This window comes from Phacochoerus africanus, chromosome 5, assembly GCF_016906955.1.
Source record: "Phacochoerus africanus isolate WHEZ1 chromosome 5, ROS_Pafr_v1, whole genome shotgun sequence".
In the NCBI taxonomy this organism is placed as follows: domain Eukaryota; kingdom Metazoa; phylum Chordata; class Mammalia; order Artiodactyla; family Suidae; genus Phacochoerus; species Phacochoerus africanus.
The window spans coordinates 72,580,551-72,603,086 of NC_062548.1; the positions used below are offsets into that span (position 1 = coordinate 72,580,551).

At 46.7% G+C, this 22,536-nt stretch overlaps 1 protein-coding gene across 1 annotated transcript in view; it reads right to left on the reverse strand.

The window, feature by feature from the left end:
• The window catches only part of HK2 (hexokinase 2), a 76,647-nt gene that overhangs the window by 37,669 nt on the left and 16,442 nt on the right, over positions 1–22,536 (reverse strand). Inside the window, exon 2 of the mRNA XM_047781672.1 lies at positions 16,463–16,625. Coding sequence (XP_047637628.1) covers positions 16,463–16,625 — 163 coding nt within the window. The remainder of the gene's footprint in view (positions 1–16,462; positions 16,626–22,536) is intronic.

A 22,536-nucleotide genomic window follows, 5' to 3' on the forward strand; every position in this document is an offset into this window, starting at 1 on the left:
GAAAACATGCCTACGGCAGGTTTCTTAAGTACACAGCCACAAGGCAGACGACCCAATAGGCTCCAAAGGGATCATTCTGCTGAGTGACTCTAGTTGATATTGGAGGCAACGTATTAAGAAAACATCTCATATTGCATTTGCTCATTGATGGTTCATTTGTTAAACAAAATATCTGAGTGCCAGCTGTGGGATTTATATATGAGACCATAAGGCCAGAGGTCAGATTGCTTTTATTGTTAAGCATGCTGTATGACTTGAAAAAAGTTTAAAGTTTTTAAAAATAATAAAATAAAACATCTGATTTTTAAAAGTATAAATAGTATGAAAGCAGAAAAAATGAAAAGCAAACATCTCTTTTCTTCTCCACACCCTAAAAGTAACCACTATAATGTTTCTTGAGTGTCTTTAGATACATTTGTATTAAAAAAGGGGGAGGAGTTCTCCTCGAGGCTGAGTGGTTAACAAATCCAACTAGGAACCATGAGGTTTCGGGTTCGATCCCTAGCCTTGCTCAAAGGATTAAGGATCTGGCATTGCCGTGAGCTGTGATGTAGGTTGCAGACGAGGCTCGGATCCCTCGTCGCTGTGGCTCTGGCACAGGCCAGTGGCTGCAGTTCCAATTAGACCCCTAGCCTGGGAACCTCCGTATGCTAAGGGAGCAGCCCTAGAAATGGCAAAAACAAAAAATGAAACAAAACAAAAACACAGGGAAGGCTGTTAACTGACACATTCTAAGAAAAGGATGTGAATTTCTCGGTCTAAGGATTTCTGCTTTTATTTTGAAAGATATAACCTAATTATCTTCCTAAAAATTCTCTCCAATTTCCACATAAACCAAAAGGTGGGTTTTACTCTCATCCTATGTTTTGTGCAATTAATCTTTGCCAACCTCATAGGTCCAAGTGGTATCTCATTTTTAAACTTGGTTTCTTTTCTTTGTGTAGCTTAAGACACTTTGAATTGTTATCAGCTTGGTAAATTCCCTTTTCTATGAGTGTTCTACTCAGATCTTTTAAAATACTCATTATTTTCTTAATAACCTAAGAAAGCTCTTTGTATATTAATGAAAATAGTTTTGTTGGTTGTATATTTGCAATTACTTTTTTCTCCAGTTGGATGTTTATCTTTTAATTTTGCTCATGGTATTTTTTGCCATGAGGAAGGATCTAATTTTTATGTGGTCAAAATACTTAGTTTAGTTAATTTAAGGCCCAATGTTGATATTTTTAACAGACGAGAAATATTTAAGTGATGTTTATAAGCATTATCTCCATATTCCTCAACAACCCCTGTTGGACATTATGATCTCAATTTCCAGATAAGAAAACCAAGGTTCGGGTCAAGTAATTGAAACCAATATTTAAATCCATGTCCAGCTCTCTAGCAACGTTCTGTACTGTAATGAGCAAGAAGGCGACTCATAAGAAAGCTGTAAACCCTCAAAAGAGGAATTCTTCACTAACAAATGCTAAGAGCATAAAACTCAGAGGTTATCCCAGGCCCTAAGTGGGCCTGGGTGGCAAAGGAAGTGACACTGTGGTTCAGAAGCTGAGTCACTTGGTTAAGATCATCATAAATGATTGCTGGATTCGACTCCAACTGACCCCCAAAGCCCAGGCCTGTCCCTACGCACCTCCCATATCTCTTGTGATGCTGGTTCCTAGAAGCTCAGAATCCAGGAAGGAAGTAAAGAAGCCATAAAGTGGTTAAAAGAAAAAAAAAAAAAAGAAAGCAATAATGCCCTAATCTTTATCAGTAACTTCAGCCCATCCCTCTGGGCCAAATGCTCTCAAACTTGAACGGGAGATAGCAGACTTACATCCACTGGCGAGGGGTGACGCGGCCTTCTCCCCAAAGGACCCTGGGGCTTACTAAAAGTTTTTTGATGCAGGCTTTTTGGTAGGCACAAATTGGCGCCATCTCACCCAGTTATACCAAACCTCTGTTCCCAACTTACTGGACACTCTCCAAGCCCTCTCCGATGAAGATCCTCCTAATTAAGATCATCCCCCTCCAAATGACTTTGGATGGAGTTCCCATTGTGGCTCAGCGGAAACGCATCTGACAAGCATTCATGAGGACCCAGGTTCAATCCCTGGCCTGGCCTCCCTCAGTGGGTTGAGGATCCAGCATTCCTGTGAGCTATGTATGGTGTAGGTCGCAGATGCGGCCAGGACCTGGCATTGCTGTGGCTGTGGTGTAGACCAGTGGCCACAGCTCTGATTCGACCCCTAGCCTAGGAACCTCCACATGCCTCAGATGGGGCCCTGAAAAGACAAAAAAGAAAAAAAAAATTTTTAATTAAAAAAAGAGGTGTTTCCGTCATGGTGCAACAAAAGTGAATCCGACTAGGAACCATGAGGATGCAGGTTCGATCCCTGGCCTTGCTCAGGGAGTTAAGGATCCAGCGTTGCTGTGAGCTGTGGTGTAGGTTGCAGACGCGGCTCAGATCCCATGTTGCTGTGGCTGTGGCATAGGCCGGTGGCTACAGCTCCGATTAGACCCCTAGCCTGGGAACCTTCATATGACGCAGGAGTGGCCCAAGAAATAGCAAAAAGACAAAAAAAATAAAAATAAAAATAAAAATAAAAAAAATAACAATTTGAAAAAAAAAGAACAACCCCCTCCAAAAACTGACAAAAGAAGAGGTAACAAGCTTCCACTAAAAGAAAACAAGGGTGTTCCGGTCATGGCGCAGTGAAAACGAATCCAACTAGGAACCATGAGTTTCGATCCCTGGCCTTGCTTAGTGGGTTAAGGATTTGGCATTGCTGTGAGCTGTGGTGTAGGTGACAGGTGAGGCTCCAATCCTGTGTGGCATAGGCTGGCAGCTGTAGCTCCGATTCAATCCCTAGCCTGGGAACCTCCTTATGCCAAGGGTGAGCCCTAAGAAACAAAAAGGAAAAGAAAATACTTACAGTCCGAGAGGAACTGGGAATAGGAACATTAGGTCTCGCCACCCTCCACCAAATTGCCCAACAGTTAAGACTGGAGCTGTTGTTTGCTGACTCATTTTGCATCCTGGACCACACTTCTGCCCACTTTCAGTGAGGCTCTTATCAAATACATAAGGTCAGCAAGATAAAGGAGTTTCAATTTCTCCTGGGAACTCACCTGTCCCAGGGAAAAGGCTGAAGAGACTAAAATGCCCTCTAAGAGTTCCCGTCGTGGCACAGTAGAAACGAATCTGACTAGGAACCCTAAGGTTGCGGGTTCGATCCCTGGCCTCGCTCCGTGGGTTAAGGATCTGGCATTGCCGTGCTCTGTGGTGTAGGTCGCAGACGTGGCTCTGATCTGACGTTGCTGTGGCTGTGGTGTAGGCCGGCAGCTACAGCTCCAATTGGATCCCTAGCCTGGGAACCTCCATATGCCGCTGTACGGCCCTCAAAGGACAAAAAGACAAAATAAATAAATTAATTAAATAAAATGGCCTCTAAGTAACCATCTGAATGTGATAGTCACTGTCATCTCAGTTGAGGGGAAACTAGTAATGTATGTGAGCAGGCCACATCCCTAGCGTTGTTCAAATCACACGTTCACAATGTCCACGCATTTGGTGAGGGGTGAGGGGCAAGGGCCAGCTGAATTTTCCAACAGTCTATTTTCGATCACTAGGTCCTTGTCACTAATTAAAATAGCCCGCCACCTGTTCCTCCCATCAGGAGCTCGGAGCCGTATGCCAACTACTGCATTGAGTGACCTGCGAACAGAGCAGGTCTGGGTTTGTTCTGGATTTTTAAGCAGAGGTGCCCTTTTGTCAAAGGCAGCTGTGTTCAGAAGTGGCAGTGTCCTGCATGGTCTCACCCCAGGGCTTCTTCAGGTGATTAAATGGACTTCTTCAGAAGGACCTCCAGAAGATTCCCTTTAATTGAGTAGATTTTTTTTTTTTTAGGTCTTTTTTGCCATTTCGAAGGCCGCTCCCACAGCATATGGAGGTTCCCAGGCTAGGGGTCGAATCAGAACTGTAGCTGCCAGCCTATGCCAGAGCTACAGCAAAGCGGGATCCAAGCCGCGTCTGTGACCTACACCACAGCTCATGACAACACTGGATCCTTAACCCACTAAGCAAGGCCAGGGATCAAACCTGCAACCTCATGGTTCCTAGTCAGATTCGTTAACCACGGAGCCACAACAGGAACTCCTAATTGAGTAGATTTGATGCAGCATTCCTAGTGTTCTCGGGATCCTTGAAAGTGGCAAAGTCTGCCCTTACCCTAGGCTTAGCCTCACTGCCCACATCCTCACTTCTAATTTTATTTCTTTTCCCTACTCTTAATTGTCTTGTATATGGCATTCAGCATAAAAGATTCCAATCTGTTTAAAGTTGGGAGTGGGGCCCACCACTTTAAAAATGTTTTTTAGGAGTTCCAGTGGTGGCTCAGCAGGTTAAGAACCCAACTAGTATCCATGAGGATGCAAGTTTGATCCCTGGCCTCGCTCAGTGGGTTAAAGATCTGGCATTGCCGTGAGCTGTGACGCAGGTCACAGACGCAGCTCAGATCCTGTGTTGCTGTCGCCATGGCTGTGGTATAGGCCCGCAGCTACAGCTCCGATTCAACCCCTAGCCTGGGAACTTCCACATGCTGCAGGTGCAGCCCTAACAAGCAAAAAAAAAAAAAAAAAAAAAAAAATTTTTTTTAAATCACTATGTCTAGTGTCAAATGCTAAATCTATTCTAGGACCTACCAATGATACACTTGCAATTAGTTATTCCAACACTAAGCTTTGAACACAGTCACTAAAATCCACTTAGCCACCCAGTGTGGTTTGCAACCTCGTCCCTGCATGGACAGGGGATGGGAGAGGTAGGTACACTGTAGCAGGTACCATGACCAGAGTGTTACAGAAGGAGTCATTATTTCTGCTCTGAAAAAAGAGGCTTCTTGAGATGCAACACAGGGCAAGCGGGGCTTAGTGGCTGGAGTTGCCAAACAGAGAAAAGGGGACACATATAGAGGTGTGGCAGTTCATGGCATGCTCAGGGAACAGCATGTCAACAGGGTCTACAACACAGGGCTCTCATGGCACGGCTACAAGCACACAGCCAATGCCCATGCCAAGGACTTTGGTTTTTAAGCAGAAGGTCAGATTTTCAAACAGACTCCAGTGGCATTGAGGATACGGGTCTAGAGCTGGAAGGCTGGTGAGGGGTCTCTGTAATACAGTCCAGCTGAGCAGGGATGACAGCTTCGTTTTCAGGGCCATGCAGAGACACCTTGGTTTGTTCAGGATTGACATGGGGCTTTCAGTCCTAAAACTTGGAGATTCCCAGGCAGAGCAGGATGGCTGGTCACCCCGGAGCCATGTTAGATCCAACCATAGCGCCATCAGCCCTTCCTTGTCACCCAATGCCAAAGGCATGCAGCCTTGAACTCTGAGATAGGTTGAAGACACATACATACATACTTTCAGATACAGTTCCTGTAATAACTCAGTGGCCTCAAAGGGACCTGCTCCTACCTGCCCTGCCATAGCAAGAACATTTTCAGGGCCCCCAAGTGACTGCACTGAACATTTTGATGTTCTTCCACGGAGGAGTTCTGGGTTGAGGGGGACCTTGCTTAACCTTTATGATCAAGTGCCTTCCAGCACACCACTACAGACTGCTCTAAGAATGTATGGTATGGACTCCACTTGAGAGGCCAACTAAAAATCTTCAGGTCTTGGAGAGGCAATCCAGCAAAACAAACTTTGCTGGACACAGGTTTCAAGGCACATATTTCCCAAGTACCTGGCAACATCAGTCACTACCACACCTGGCTGCCTCTTTGTAAGCTCCAAAATTCCATATACCCCAATATAATACAATGGCCAGTCTCCACCCCAAAGCCTGGAAATAAAGTAAAATAAAATAACACGGTATATTAAAAGGATCAAATCACAGTCGGTGAAGGATGGTGTCTGGTAGAGTCAAGGAAGGGGGTAACGTGATATTCTGTGTTGTTGCTTTTCAAACCATTCCAAGCAACAGGATACCGAATGTCCAAATGTAGATGTGGAGAAATTATGTTGCTCCAAATGAAGGGATGGGCCTGGAACACAGAACCCTTTGGAAGTAAGTGCCCCCCAAAGCTCCCAAAACACCATCAGAAAGCACCATGCTGGTGCTTTTATACTTAGGTAATGTTTCTTAAGCCCAAAATATGTGGCACTCACAGAGAGATGTTATACTAGCTCCCCAGATGTCAAACAATCCTGTAAAGGATTAAAACATGATTATGTTTCAATACAGTGTAGGCGATGGGTGTGTTTTCAGGCAAGCTGACCTTGGTTCAAATCCTGTTTTGTTGTTAGCCCTATACTTTTGGGTAAATTATAAGAAATTTAATAATTAGATTTCATTATCTGTTTCACTCCCCAGGACACAGGGACACAGACACACATACATACACAATTTGGGGTTAAGGTTCAATGCGATGAATGCCTAAGATGTTTAGCACAAGGCCTGGTGAGTATAAATGTTTAATAAACTCCAGCTACCGCTATATGGAGGCTACTTATCAATACAATCTTCATCTTAAATTGTAGACACCACATAAATCCACTTATTAGGAGTTCCCATTGTGGCTCAGCAGTAACAAACCCAACTAATATCCATGAGGATGTGGGTTCGATCCCTAGCCTCACTCGGTTGCTCAGTGGGTTGAGGATCTGTCATTGCCGTGAGCTGTGATGTAGGTTGAAGATTCAGCTAGGATCTGGCATTGCTATAGCTGTGGTGTAGGCCAGCAGCTACAGCTCCAATTCGACCCCTAGCCTGGGAACTTCCATATGCCATGAGTGTGGCCCTTAAAATAAAAGTAAATAAATCCACTTAATAAGCTGCATGAATGCCAGCTATTGATCTGTGTCTCCACTGCACAGCTGATGATGCAATGCTGAGAAAACAAGATAAGGGATCCTTTCAGGGTTTTACCAACCTCCTTGCAACTTATCACCAGCCTCGTCTCTCTTTATCAGAGCTTGTTGCAGGATATGACCCAGTATCATTGAATAATCATTTCATCTATGCAAGCCATATGACCCCAAGATAATCTTCATTCTTCAAAGGTGGGGCACAAGGCAGCTGGGCACCCTGCTGCCCCACAGAGGACCAGCCTACAGAGGACCAGCCTCTGCGAGGACTCTATTGAATGAACTGAACAGCTAGGCCAGAGTTACCAATGGAAGAATGAACGTACTGTGCTAGCAGTGCTAGAGGTAGATAAGCATAAAATGCACCACTAGTGATAAGCCTAAGGGCCCAGGCATTGGAACGCTGCTGGCTGGGTTCAAATCCCAATGCTTCCACTTGCTCAGTACGTGACTTTGGGCAAGTTGCCTAATCTCCCTAAATCTACTTAACTTTTCTCTAACACAGGGTTTAAGGTGTCTACCATTGGATCCCTGTGAAAAGTAATGAGATAGCTCAAATTCAGTTCTTACCATAGTTCCTGGCATTTAATAAGCCTACATTTTAAATTTATCATCATTATCCCCATTCCCTGCTCTCGAGGGAGTTAAGTCCAACTCGAGGATGAAGATATACTCACTCAGCTGTAAAAAATAATTCACAATTCAGGGAGGTGGGGAAGTATCAAAAGATCAATACAGTAAAGCCTTCACCTCACTCTGTCTTTAAGACACACTTATATCTAAATAATCCTGCCAAGACAATGAGGGCAATGAAGACACTACAAAGACAGTTTTTTTCTAAATTGGAACCTACAGCTGGAATATGTTGATTTTCAATTGGGTTGTACTTGAGTTTCTTATTATAGTGCTTCAAAATCAATCCATATTTATGGTCTATTTAAAAAGATAATAACCTTATTTGCTTTAGAAACTTTTGTTCAGCAACATGAGCCAAAGTAAAGCATGAATCTTATGGTCATGGAGTCAAAGCTACCTATGCTTCAATCCCAACTCTCCATTAACTGGCCACAGGTGACCTTGGCAATCTCTTTTGGCCTCACCTGCCTTATTTTTAAATTGGGAATCCAGAGTTCCCGTTGTGGCTCAGGGGTTAACAAACCCAACTAGTATCCATCAGGATACAGGTTTGATCCCTGGCCTCGATCAGTGGGTTAAGGATCTGGCGTTGTCATGAGCTATGGTGTAGGTCACAGACGTGGCTCAGATCTCCCCACCCCCACCCCGTTGCTGTGACTGTGATGTAAGCTGGCAGCTGTAGCTTTGATTCAACCCCTAGCCTGGGAACCTCCATATGCCATGGGTGCAGCCCTTTAAAAAAAAAAAAAAAAAAAAATTGGGAATGTCTCTCTTGTAGAGTTTGTGTGAAGAGTAAAATAGATTATTTATGTACACAGACGTTGTGAGTGCTCATTAACTGGTGTGTTATTCCTGCATTTCCTCTTGAGGGAATTGTCCTCTGAAAGTCATATCCCTGTAATATATGTAGGGGATCCCAGGCCCCCACTGGACTGTGGTTGGGGCTGATACTTTAGTCACATGTATGGCCAGTGCTTAGGTTAGGGCTGCCTACAGAGAGGCCGAGATGGTGAGATGACTCCTGGCAGATACAAATGAATACTTTTTTTTCTTTCTTTTATTTTTTGGCTGTGCCAAAAAAAAATAAAATGCTTAAGTTCCCTGGCCAGGGATTGAACCCAAGCCACAGCAGTGACAATGCCAGCTCCTTAGCCTGCTGAGCCACCAGGGAACTCCAAATGAACGCTTTCTTTATGCAACTCTGCAGTGCCCAAAACCAAAGGTGGGGGGCAGTTACCGACAATAAATACTGGTGACTTGGGCAAGTGGACCTCTTATACGTCATCAGTGGGAGTGTAAAGTTTTAAACACTTTTGGGAGAAGGTCCGGGAGTTGCCTATAAATTAAACACATCCCAAACTATGACCCAGAAATTCCACTCCTACTTGTTTACTCAAGAAAATGAAAACACATGTCCAAAAAAAAGACTTGTGCAAGAATGCTTATAGCAGCTTTCATCATGATAAGCAAAAATTATAAATAGCTCAGGTGTCCATAGCATTCATGTCACATAGGATTCCAATCATACCATGGAATCAAAAACCGAAAAGGAACAAACTACTGATCTACACAACACGGGTGAAGGGCACATTATGAGGGGCACATGAAGCCCTTGCACAAAGAATCAATACTATATGGGGGGGGGGGGGGAGGGTGGACTGGGAGTCTGAAGTTAATAGGTGCAAACTATTCCATTTAGAATGGATAAACACAAGGTCCTGCTACAGAGCACAGGGAACTATATCTAGTCTCCTGGGATAGACATCGATGGAAAAGAAGATTTTTTTAAAAAGAATGTGTATGTATACACACATACACACATAGATATGCCTGAGTCACTTTGCTGTATAGCAGAAATTGGCACAATATTGTAGAACAACTATACTTTAATAAACAAAAATTTTTTAAAGAGTAAATACGTATGGTTGTAGGTATAGGAAGTTCTGGAACACGCCAAACTAATACATGTGGAAAACTTAATCCAATGATTGCCTCTGGGGCTCGGGGACAGTGATTGCCTGGGAAGGTATGTGCACAGAAGGACTTCTGGGCTGACGGTAATGTTCTCTCTCTTGGTAGGGGTTGTTAAACAGGTGTGTGTTATTTCAGTTCAGAGGATACTTGGGCTTCTCATACAAAATTTTACATCAAAAGAAAACAGAGCAAAGCTTGAACTCTCATTGATAACATGCATGCTGCAGTTTTAGGGTTGAAATGAACTGATTTTCGAAATTTACTTTGCAATGCCTCAAATAAAACAAGACAGACGGATGGATGGAAGGACGGGAGCATTTTAAAACACGTCTAGTAAGATATCAATGTAGACTCTAGGTAGGCTGTACAGGGATGTTCGTTACATAATTCTCACTGTTTGAAAACTGTTCCAGAGAAAAAAACAAATGGGAGCGTGTTTTACATGCATACCTACCCCAGCTGATACCACATTCAGTCATCTAAGTAAGTATTCTTGGACCATTTATAAACATTTCATTTTTATCTGTGCCAACGATGTTTCTTTGTACTGCAGGCTCCACACAATCCATGAAGCACAGGTATTTTAGAATCAGCCCCCGTGGGGTTCTGGCTGCTAGCATTCTCTTCCTTCTCACAGAGAACTCAAACCATAATTTGGAGATTCGTTTATCTTTAGGTTTCCACCATAAGCAAATGGCCTGAACCTTTCCAGTCTCTCCCACAATCTCTACCAGGTCTTTGACTACCACTGGAGAGCTGGGACCTGTGTAAATGCATGGTGGGAACGGTTCCTGTCATGGCTCAATGGTTAACGAATCTGACTAGGAACCATGAGGTTGCGGGTTTGATCCCTGGCCTCGCTCAGTGGATTAAGGATCCAGCGTTGCCGTGAGCTGTGGCATAGGTTGCAGATGTAGCTCAGATCCCGGAGTTGCTGTGGCTGTGGTGTAGGCCAGCAGCTATAGCTCCAATTAGACTCCTAGCCTGGGAACCCCCATGTGCCACAGAAGTGGCTCTAGAAATGGAAAAAAGACAAAAAAAAAAAAAAGGGGGGGGGGCATGGTGGGACCTGTATAAGTGAATGGTGGGACCTGGTTCTTGCTCCAGACGCAGGTCCTCCGGTGAGAAGGACAAACCCTCACACCTGCTCCCTCCAAAAGAAAGGAGCTGGGAGTAACATCGGTTCTGGGCAAGCATCTTGCTTGCTGTGGGACTTCATAGGACTGGGTTTATAATACACATGAGAGAATTATCAAACTGATTCTCCTTTAATTCTCAGACAGCCAACACTCTGATGTTTCCCCTTTTTACAAATGAGAAAAACGGAGGATCGGGGCACAAATGAGCAGCTCTAAGGCACACAGCTTGAATTCAAAGCCTTTTAAGCCTAGAATTCTGATCTTCACCCCTCACCACTTATGGCCCTGAAATCACCTCTGGCAACAAGTAGTCAATTTTACAAATGCCTGACTACGACACAACTGGGTGAGAAGCATTTAAGACAGTGGCTTTCACACAGCAAACGGAAAAAGAAAAATTAGTGCTTCCTGACTAGAAACTTTTTTTTTTTTTTTTTTTTGGTCTGCCTTTTCTAGGGCCACTCCCATGGCATATGGAAGTTCCCAGGCTAGGGGTCGAATCGGAGCTGTAGCCACCGGCCTACACCAGAGCCACAGCAACACCAAATCCAAGCCGTGTCTGCAACCTACACCACAGCTCACGGCAACACCGGATCCTTAACCCACTGAGCAAGGCCAGGGATTGAACCCGCAACTTCATGGTTCCTAGTCAGATTCGTTAACCACTGAGCAACGACGGGAACTCCTAGAAACATTTTTTTAAAAAATAGAAGATAATAGATGTAACTGTGACACGTTGAAGAATAAACATTGGTTTCTAAAATTTGTTTCAGTTGTCTCTCAGTATTCATATGTGTGTGCTTCTTGCTGTGAGTATGTCTGTAGTCCAAAAGTTAGAGAGCCACTAAGATTAAGGCCTCTAGATCAGAGGTTTAGAGCTGAGGCTTAATTTCCCAGGTATGAAAGAAAAGTAACGCTGGAAAGAAATGAGCTGGGTAAGGTTCTGAGGCAGGCTCGCATCGAGCAGACCCCTCCTGAGCAAAGGCCTCTAGCCTTCCATGGGAAAGAAGCGTGATCGCCAGTAGCAGCAACAGTGCCCAGACTGCAGCCTCCGCCAGCAAGCAGGACACAGCCGAGCCTCATGGGCTGTGTGACCACATCCAGGGGAAAGGCAGCGGATCCCTCCATGCCATGCAACTGCTCCCTTGGTCTCTCCTCTCAGTAACTTACTGAGGTGCCAATAAATAACAAAGAAGAATTTTCATTTTTCTTCATTTTTTTTTCTTTTTATGGCCACACTTGCAACATATGGACGTTCTCGGGCTAGGGGTTAACTCAGATCTGCAGGCCTACACCACAGCCACAGCAACACAGATTCAAGCTGCACCTGAAACTTACATTGCAGCTTGTGGCAACACTGGATCCTTAGCCCACTGAGCAAGGCCAGGGATCGAATCTGCATCTTCACAGGCATTATGCCGGGTTCTTAACCCTTTGAACCACAATGGGAATGCCAAAGGAGAATTTCATACTGAAGAGTCACTGGTTCTCACTGCCACATTCCATGACTCACAGAGCTGACTAACAAAACAAACTCAAAGCCTTGATGGGGACCACTTTCAACGACATTCCCAGTCTTCTCCTCCCCATTCCATTTTCCTGCTCTCTCTCCAGAAGCAACCCCTATCATTTATCCAGTACACACTTTCTGGTGCATATTCTAATAATTTTAGGATGTGTACCTGTCCATGAGCAATGTATAGCATAGCTTTGAGGGGTTTTTTAAAATTACATCCAACCGGAATTCCCGTCGTGGCTCAGTGGTTAACGAATCTGACTAGGAACCATGAGGTTGCGGGTTCGATCCCTGGCCTTGCTCAGTGGGTTAGGGATCCGCCGTTACTATGAGCTGTAGTTTGGGTCGCAGACGTGGCTTGGATCCCGCGTTGCTGTGGCTCTGGTGTAGGCCGGTGGCTACAGCTCCGATTGGACCCCTAGCTTGGGAACCTCCATATGCCACGGGAAGCGGCCCTAGAAATGGCAAAAAGACAAAAAAAAAAAAATACATCCAACCAAATTGGATTATGATGATCATTGTACAACTACTAATGTAATAAACTCATTGAGTAATAAAAAAAGAAAAAATAATAATAATAATAAAATTACATCCAACTGCTATGAGGTATATGCCCTTTTGCAGTTTTTCACTCATTGTTCTTTAGGTATATCCCTATTTACAGACGGACACTTCTGTTACATGCTATATATGCTAGTATCCCATCCCATGGACAATCAACTGTTCCCAACATGCTGTCATTATAAGCATCTCAGCTATGCGCATTCTTGGACATGTCTCCTCAAATTCACATGGGAATCGGTTCAAGGTATAGTCAGAAGTAGAACTGCTGAGTTGTCATATACACATATTTTCAACTGAACTGGTTGCTGCCAACCTCACATCCCTGGCAAACCACTAGCTCAATATATATCCTTCAGACTTTACACACCTGCACATACGCATACATACATGATTTTACAGAACATGAGGCTTTACGATGGCTTACAAAGGACGGTTTTCTGCATTAATTGACCAGTGCCTAACTGGTGGACATTAAGAGTTTTTCCCTCAATAGCAATTCCAGGAATGTTGTGCCTAAGTACGCTGACACGCTAATTCTAGGACATGTGTAGAACAGACCAGGACTGCTGGATCCACCTCTTTATTTTTACAAAGGAGAAAAGGCTGATTCCCAGGGAGCTGGGGTGAGGACCTGGCCCATGAATCCCCCGGCAAGGGAGGAATGAAAGAGTTCTCTGGTCTCTGGTACTTCAGGAGGCACCAGGTCTGATTAAGGGAATCAAACATTCCAATACACAGCATTTCTTTTACACACCATCTCCATTTACACTGTAGAATCCGAGATTATACAGAGGCACTCTGGGTATCACAAAAATCACTTAAAATCTCCCCCTTTCTTTCTTTCTCTCTCTCTTTTTTTTCCGGCCACACCTGCAGCATATGGAAATTCCCAGGCTAGAAATTAAATTGGAGCTGCAGCTGAGGCCTACGCCACAGCCATGGCAACACCAGATCCGAGCAGCATCTGTGACCTACACCACAGCTTGCAGCACTGCTAAGCAAAGCCAGGGATCAAACTCGCATCTTCATGGACTCTAGTCAGGTTCTTAACCTGCTGAGCCACAACAGGAACTCCAAATCTCCCCATGTCTGCGTGTAAAGGAGGCCCGGCCCCCAAGTCTTACACCAGAACTCCACTCCCAAGAGGGCTGCAGGCTTCAGCCGCTGGCTCCTATCCTCAGTTCACGCAACTCAATTCATAGAGGCTAGAATCACTGTGGACAGAGAGGCAGGCCTAAAATGGGCTCCCAGGACTCCGGCCAGAGGTCAGGGCAAGAGACTCCATGACCAAGTAGTTTAGCAAAGTACAGCCCCCGGTGCAAACTAAGAGGCAGAGGGAGATCTCTGTGCTTCAATCTCAGGAAAGCAGTGAGAAGAGATAAAGTTAGTGCCATACCTAGTTTTCCCTAGCAAACTTACTCACCTGCCTAAAATACAGGCCAGAGAGCCAAGTCCAGCCCCATCTCAAAATATTTCAACTGAATACACGCTGTGTGCACTGGTGCTGAGCTTCCACACGCATGCACACATACAGACATGATGTATCAGGTGCTGTCTTGATGCCTGACCTTTGGTATATGAGTTTGAATCCTGACTCAGCTTCTCATTAGCTGGGCAACCTGAGGCAAGTTATCTGACCATCCAAGCTCGCAACCCCTCATCTTTCTTTCTTTTTTTTTTTTTTTGCTTTTTAGGGCCACATCTGCAGCATATGGAGGTTCCCAGGCTAGGGGTCGAATCAGAGCTCCAGCTGCCAGCCTACACCACAGCCACAGCAATGCCAGATCCGAGCCATGTCTTCAACATACACCACAGCTCATGGCAACGCCGGATCCTTAACCCACTGAACAAAGCCAGGGATCGAACCCACAACCTAATGGTTCCTAGTCGGATTCATTTCCACTGCACCATGATGGGAACTCCCCAGCTCCTCATCTTTAAAAAAAAAAAAAGTAGGTAAAATTTGTACCTACCTTTTAGGGTTTTATGAAAAGGAAATGAGTTCCCTACAAGTAAGTACTCAGAAAAGCCCATAATATATATTTAGAAAATATTGCCTGAAATAAAGACAAGGTCCCCAGCCTCAAGGAGCTAATAAATATATCAGAATGTCAAATAAAAACAATGAAAGCGGGTGTGGCTGCCAGTTGGAGGGAGTGGCAGGACAGTAAAGGTGCCCTTCTAGAGGGCATCAAGGGGTACCCGGGAGGAGGCCCTCACCTCAAGCAGCTCTTTGAAGGGCTGAGACACACACACACTCAGGAACAATCCCGAACAAGGGCACACCCGCAGCGCTGGGCCCAGGCTGGATCCCAAGGCTTCAGCAAACACCTACTACTTTTAGGTACAGAGTCTTGTTAGACAAGCCAGGTCCCCAGAGGCTGTCGGCAAGTAAGCCTCAGGGACACAGAGGGGATGGAGACACTGAAGGCTTGTGGTGCCAAACAAGCCCCATCCTTTGCCTCCCCCACCCCAGCCCCAGGGCTTCTCTGCAGAAGCTTCCACAGTCCCCTGGCCTTCTCGCCTCATTCCAGTTCTCAGACTCCAGGCCTCCTGGCTCCTCCAAAGCCCTGGCAGCTGCCCCTTGGGCTCTTTCTCACATCTTCCACATGCCCCACACCCCTCACCCCTCATAGCCCCAGAGCCACGGTATCTCTAAATCAGAGGGTTATCAGGAGTTCCCTGATGGTCTAGTGGTTAGGACTCTGCACGTTTGCCACTGCAGCCCAGGTTCAATCTCTGTCCTGCGAGCTGAGACCCTATATCCAGCATACTGGGGCCAAGAAAATTAAAATTAAAAATAATAAAATAAGGAGTTCCCTTTGTGGCTCAACGGTTAACGAGCCCGACTAGGATCCATGAGGATGCGGGTTTGATCCCTGGCCTCACTCAGTGGGTTAAGGATCCGGCATTGCCGTGAGCTGTGGTGTAGGTTTCAGACGTGGTTCGGATCCCATGTTGCTGTGGCTCTGGCATAATAGCTCAGATTTGACCCCTAGTCTGGGAACCTCCATATGCCATGAGTGTGGCCCTAAAAAGCAAATAATAATAATAATGAAATAAAATGGAAGGTTATTATGAGGATTAAATGAAAGAAACTGTGAAAAGGATTAAATGAAAGAAAAGTTCCATTCCCCTCTCTGAGGATGCTGCCACCCCCAGACAGCAACTGGGCTCAAGGCCCTGGCACCACCTTGGAATCCGTTCTGCCCACTACATTCCACCAGGGCCGTCCCCTGGGCTCTACCAGCCAATCAATCACCACCCCCCCTCCATTCTACATAAACCGATGAGGCTGAGGATGTGGTTACCCAGACACTCCTGTTCACACCCCTCAAAAACCTTCAGCTACTCCCCAGTGCTTGCTAATAAAGAAAGACTCAACACTTCAGGCATGCACACAAGGCCTCCTGGACTTAGCCCCAACCCGCTTCCAACTTGTGTCTCCACCATGACCCTCTTCTCCAGCTTGAGTCAATCCCTTGCTGGGCAGTGCTGTAAAATCCCCAAGGGAGCCAAGCAGCCTTTCTCGGCGCATGGATGGGACACAAATGGCCGATGGCGGTACCCGGCAGGGCTGGCCCAGATCTGCTTCTCCCCTGACTGCCAGGATTGCCTGTTTTCCCGGTATTCCGCCCCACAGACTTTCCTTCCAAGCCCCGCACGCTCCAATTAGCCAGGAGTCGCTTCGGAGGCTTGAAAGCAAAGAACTTCCCCTGAAGTCACCCACGTCTCCCACCCGCCGTGAAGCACCCAGAGCCACCCCCTGGGGCATCACCTGTCCCATCCGGAGTAGACCTCACAAAGGTGGGCAGCATTTTTACTGAAGCAGTGGGGTGGGTGGTAGCACCAAGCCCTTTCTCCATCTCCTTGCGGAACCGCTTAGCTATCTCCAGAAGGGTCTCATCGGAGAGGCGCATGTGGTAGAGATACTGGTCAACCTGAAAGAGGAGAAAATGAGAAGGAGTGACCTGGACGTTAAATGCATTATGTCCTGCAGCTATGTCATCAAACATCACTCAGCTCTTCAAAAGGATACAACCTTTTATGTTCAGAAGGTTATTATTAAAGACCATTTAACCAGGATCTATGACAAAACTTGGTCTTAAAAAAGAATAAACTATGGAGTTCCCATCATGGCTCAGTGTTACCGAATCCAACTAGGAACCATGAGGTGGTGGGTTCGATCCCTGGCCTCACTCAGTGGGTGAAGGATCTGGCGTTGCTGTGAGCTGTGGTGGAGGTCACAGCCTCAGCTCAGATCCTCAGCTGCAGCTCCATTTCGATCCCTAGCCTGGGAACCTCCGTATGCTGCAGGTGCGACCCTAAAAAGACAAAAAAGACAAAAAAAAATTACTAATTCCCTGTCGGGTTGGGACCCACCCCTCTCTTCGGGCTTATTTCTGCCTCCAAGGAATGATGAGATTGGCCCTTCACAGATCATTTCAAATATCCAGACCACAGCTAATCCTTCTGAGACCTCAAAAGTTGAAAGATCAGGGGCTGGAGATAGTGCTGAAAGCAGCTGTAAGCAAAGGCAAAGGAGAGCCTGTGGCAACGCAGCCCACCCCTCTCCATAATCACCATGTGGTTAAAGTACAACAAAATGGACAGACGGCATCCTCCCCTGGGATGAGAAAGGACAGAGCAGGCGTGGAGACGTGTAAAGGCCCTGGGCCACTTGTCCAACCCTCCTTGGGCAGCAGAGGAACCAGGCTTGTCCCACAGGATTTTCAATTTGCAGAAATGAGGACTTCCTCAATTTCCCTTTGCTGCCAGCATTTATGAAAGACAGTGAACTCCACTGGTCTAAGTCAGGAAGGCTCCAACCATCCACTCTGCTTTCTTATTTCAGGCTCCTGGCACCCCAACTGCCTTGAGAGCACTGTCTGCCTCGGCCTCCCAGCCCCCACCCTGAGCGGGGTCACTGATCTGGGCTCCCTGCAATACTGGGGAGCTAGGGTGCTCCTGAGGAGGCCTGGCCTCCACCACGAAGACATTTGAGGTTTCCCAGGAGGGAAAACCATACAGCCTCAGACAAGATCTCTCCTTATTGGTGCAGTGGGTAGCAGACAAGTATCTGGAGACTCAGGGCCTAGGACCATTTGAATCACCCCCAGAGGCCTCCTGCTCCAGATCCAATGACACCTGGCCCAGGAGCACTACATTATAGCTTACACATCCCAGTGCTAAAGCACAAAGTCTCAGCCACCAGACCAGAGGCCAAAGCTAAGCCACATCTAAGTGAGGTGCCCTGAAAGGCAACAGTAATAACAACAAACCCTTCAGCAACCTATTCTCATGGTTTTATGCCCATGAGAGGTAGGAAGTGTGATTTCTTCCATCCTAGCGAGAGGGGAAGGCCACAGGCTCGAAGTCACACAGATGCAAAAGGCTAAGCCAGGAATGAACGGGGCAGCCTCAATCACCTGTGCAAGGTGAGCCTTGCCCACCTGTCCACTCTGCTTGATAGAGGCCCCTCTCTGGCGAACAGCAGGGTCTAGATAGGACAAATGGCACTACAGTGCATCAGGCTAGCCATGTCCCCGAAATGACCATCTTCTCTTCCCATCACCCCAGCATACAGACATGAAGGGCAGACAGCAGAGATCATGGCCCACAGGGCTACCCTAGCATGTCAGAGAGCAGCAGATATATCTCTGGACCTTATCATGAGTTTGACACATGATAAAATTGGAGCGCCCACATTACTGCTTTCCCAAAGAGAGGAAAGAGCCAGAAGCTATGCTGCCACCCAGCCCCGCCTCCGTAGATGGTTCCAGGTGTTGCAAAGGAAGCCAGAGAGTTTCCTCATGGGAATGGAGAGCCTGCACTGCCTTGCGAAGAAGCCGCACTGTCACGTCCTGGAGTGCGAGGTCATGGGCACAAAAGAGCAAAGGTAGGGTGGCCACAGTGATGCAGTGGCCATTAATTTAACTCTGATGCTGAAGCTGCTATAATGCCTGTTGGAGATCCAGTCAATGCTCCTCATCCTTCACTCTCAAAGAACCTACCAAGTTGAACAGCCAGCCTTTACTCAAGCCTCGTTGCCCTGTACCCAAGAGATTATAACCATCTTTCAGTGTTCAGTGGTAGAGGAAATGATGATGATGGTGAGTTATGGCAGCTAAATATTTACCAAGCATTTCTTACCTGCTGGACACCATCCTATGAGTTTCCTGACTTGATTTCCATTGTCCTTTTGTAAAACTTCACTACCCCAGTTTTACAGGTCCCTGGGTGGTGAGGGGCAGAGCTAGGATTCAAACTGAGGGGTGTCTGGCTCTCAAGCCAAGCCCTTAGGATCACCACCCTCACCTGTCCCTTGGACCCTCTTAGTGTGGGGGGTACTTTCTGCCCTGAAATTTCTCCAATGACCTGAGGGCTCTGATTTCTCCTCCATCAGATGAGACTAAGAGAAAGGATATGGGACAGCTCTGCAAAATGCAACTAGAGCACCTTGGCCCAAACGTCCTCTCTTTGGAGCTTGGTGACGGACCCACCCTGAGTTTATTAGGGCCACTCAGGAAGAGATGATTAATCACCTAATGTTATAGCTTCCTAAACACACCACTGAGGCCCACCCCACCTTGGCCAGCACTGCTGTGTTAGCTGAAGGGTAGCCAAGGGAAGCAGAAGTCAGAAATAGGAAGCAGCCTCTGTACAAAGACCTTTTCCCTGCACTGGGAAGGGAGCAAAGGGACTTGGCAGAATCCTGCCACAGTGCAGCCAGAGAGAGGAAGGAGCACAAGGCCCAAAGTCTTGGGAGAACATCATTTAGGAGATACCAAATGTACACAGGCCTTTGGCATAATGAGAGTTCGAAATCCCATTGAACACAGGCAGCATCTGAGTTTGTCTAGTTTGGCCTTCTCACTCCAATGGCCATAGGGCCTAGGTTTTTGTTTTGTTGGGGTTTTGTTTGTTTGTTTGTTTTTTGGTCTTCTTCATCTTTTCTAGGGCCACACTCATGGCACATGGAGGTTCCAAGGCTAGGAGTCTAATCGGAGCTGTAGCCGCTGGCCTACACCAGAGCCACAGCAACGCCAGATCCAAGCCACATCTGCGACCTACACCACAGCTCACGGTAACGCCAGATCCTTAACCCACGTAGCGAGGCCAGGGATCGAACCTGCATCCTCATGGATGCTAGTCAGATTCATTAACCACAGTACCATGACAGGAACGCCAGGCGTAGGTTTTTGAATGCTTCCAAGCATGATAGGTTCCTTACTTCTCTAAGTTGGTTAGCTTCTACTGTTGGTCAGCTCTGGTTGTTAGAAAGCTCTTCCTCAGTTTCAGATAAATCTGCTTTCTGATCACTTCTGTCTAGCCTCTGTTCTGCCACTTGGAATAAGAGTTCTCGAACTTGGCTGCACATTAGAATGACACATGGAGAATTCCTGAAACCTTGGAGTCTGTCTGGGTGCTCCAGCATCTTCCTCACTCCTTGGGCTGGTCTCTGGCATCCAATAATGTGATAACGATGGGCTGTGCTCTGGGCAACTATTTAAGGTCATTTTTACCACTTTCTCCCTGGAGTCTTTGCAAGCCATGACTTAAGACATTAGTCTAAGTGTGAAATAATCCTGTGTGGATCCTGGATGCTGGGAGTTGGGAAGCCAAACCCTGGGCTTGTTGGAAACAGATTTCAGTGGTTGGATTATCAAAGCAGAATCATTCAGGCTAAGCCTTCTTTCCTAGCTGGTGGTGGTAAAGTGTGTGCTGTGACATCAGAAAAACCAGTGCTCAGGAGTTCCCGTCATGGAGCAGTGGAAAAGCATCCAACTAGGAACCATGCGGTTGCGGGTTCGATCCCTGGCCTCGATCAGTGGGTTAAGGATCTGGCATTGCCGTGAGCTGTGGTGTAGGTTGCAGGCAGGGCGTGGATCCTGCGTTGCTGTGGCTGTGGTGTAGGCCAGCAGCTGTAGCTCAGATTAGACCCCTAGCCTGGGAACCTCCATACGCCACGGGTGCGGCTAAGAAAAAAGACAAAAAAAGAAAAAAGAAAAAACAGATCCTGGCTCTAGCACCTTGACAGGTCTGTAACACTGGATGAGTCACTCCTGTCTGAAGCCCAGCTTCCTCCCTATAAAATGGGAGGGCAGGACTTACAACAGAGTCATCAGCATAAATGAGGCAATGAATGTAAAGCTGTCTGTCTGTCTCTTTCTACCCCTTTTCCTGTTTTTTCTCACAGATTCCTCTCTGCCAAGTGGCACCCTCAGGGGATCAAGGACCCTTCTCAACCCTACATAGTCACGTTCAGGGTTCACAAAACCAGGACCGTGTCCCCCCAACGTGCCTTTTCTTCCTGTGGTGGGCTGTGTCCCAGTATGCTGGACTATTTTCTCTTAAATCTCTATCCGAAATAAAGAAGGAAAGGAGGGCACATTCCAGGCTGGGGACACAGAGGTAGGTCAGAAGCAGAGCCTGGCTCAGGTGAGAGAAGTCCACCTGCGTACCCAGAGGCCAGGGTGTGCAGGAAAGAGAGAAGGACAGTGGTTTTTAGACACATCTATTTAGCCATCTTGCAAGGACTAGAATTCCTCATTGGGCCATTTTGGTCAATGTCTTCCTTCCCCTGGCACGCCAGTCCTCGCTTCCCTCGTCTACAGAATCGTGGCAGAGGTAGGAGAAGTTCTACAGAGAAATCGAAAACAGGCAGGACCCCGGGGGGCCTTCCCAGGTACAAAAGCCTTTCTGTTTCCCCCGTCCATGTTTGCAAGAAAAAAAGGCTTCAGCCCCTTAGACCTTCCAGAGTTCTAAAGAGCTGATTCGAGCAGAGCAGGTACTACTTAGGGAAGGGAGGGGATGAAGAAACAAAGGGAAGGCAGTCAAGAAACAAGAGTGCAGTGGAGTTCCCGGTGGCCCAGTGGTTAACGAATCCGACTAGGAACCATGAGGTTGTGGGTTCGATCCCTGCCCTTGCTCAGTGGGTTAGGGATCCGGCGTTGCCGTGAGCTGTGGTGTAGGTCGCAGACGTGGCTCGGATCCCACGTTGCTGTGGCTCTGGTGTAGGCCAGCTGCTACAGCTCCGATTAGACCCCTAGCCTGGGTACCTCCATGTGCCGCGAGTACGGCCCTAGAAATGGCAAAAAGACAAAAAAAACAAACAAACAATAGTGCAGCGATAAAGTAGGGTCCTGGCTTCCTCTCAAGGAATGTATGTAACAATATCTTTGAGTTCTTCTGCAAGAACTCAGGCCCCACCCAGGGGGAGAATGGTGACTTCAGGAGGCTGAGCACAAGATTCCTGGAGCACCGCCCTGTGACCTCATCACCAACCAATCAGAAGTCATACCCTGCAGCCCTCACCCCAAATGTTGCCTCTAAAAACTCTTCCCAAACCACTGGGTCTTTTGAGCTCAAGCTACCCACTCTCCTTGCATGGCCCTTGCAAAAATGTTTCTCGGCTCCAAAGTCCAAAGCTTCAGCCTCACTCTGTGTGTCAGGTACACCAACTGTTGTTTTGACAAAATTAACTCCATGATCTTTTCTTTTTTCTTTTTAGGGCCACACATGTGCCATGTGGAAGTTTCCAGGCCAGGGATTGAATCGGAGCTTCAGCTGCTGCCCTGCACCATAGCCACAGCAACACCAGATCCAAGCCCATCTGTGACCTAGAATGCAGCTTGTGCCAACACTAGATCCTTAACCCATTGCTCAAGGCCAGAGATCGAACCCACATCCTCAAGGATACTAGTTGGGTTCTTAACCTGCTGGTCCACAATGGAAAATCCACTCTTTTTTTTTTTTTTTTTGGCTGTGCCCATGGCATGTGGAGGTTTCTGGGCCAGGAATCAAACCCAGTCCACAGCAGTGACAGCATCAGATTCTTAACCCCTAGGC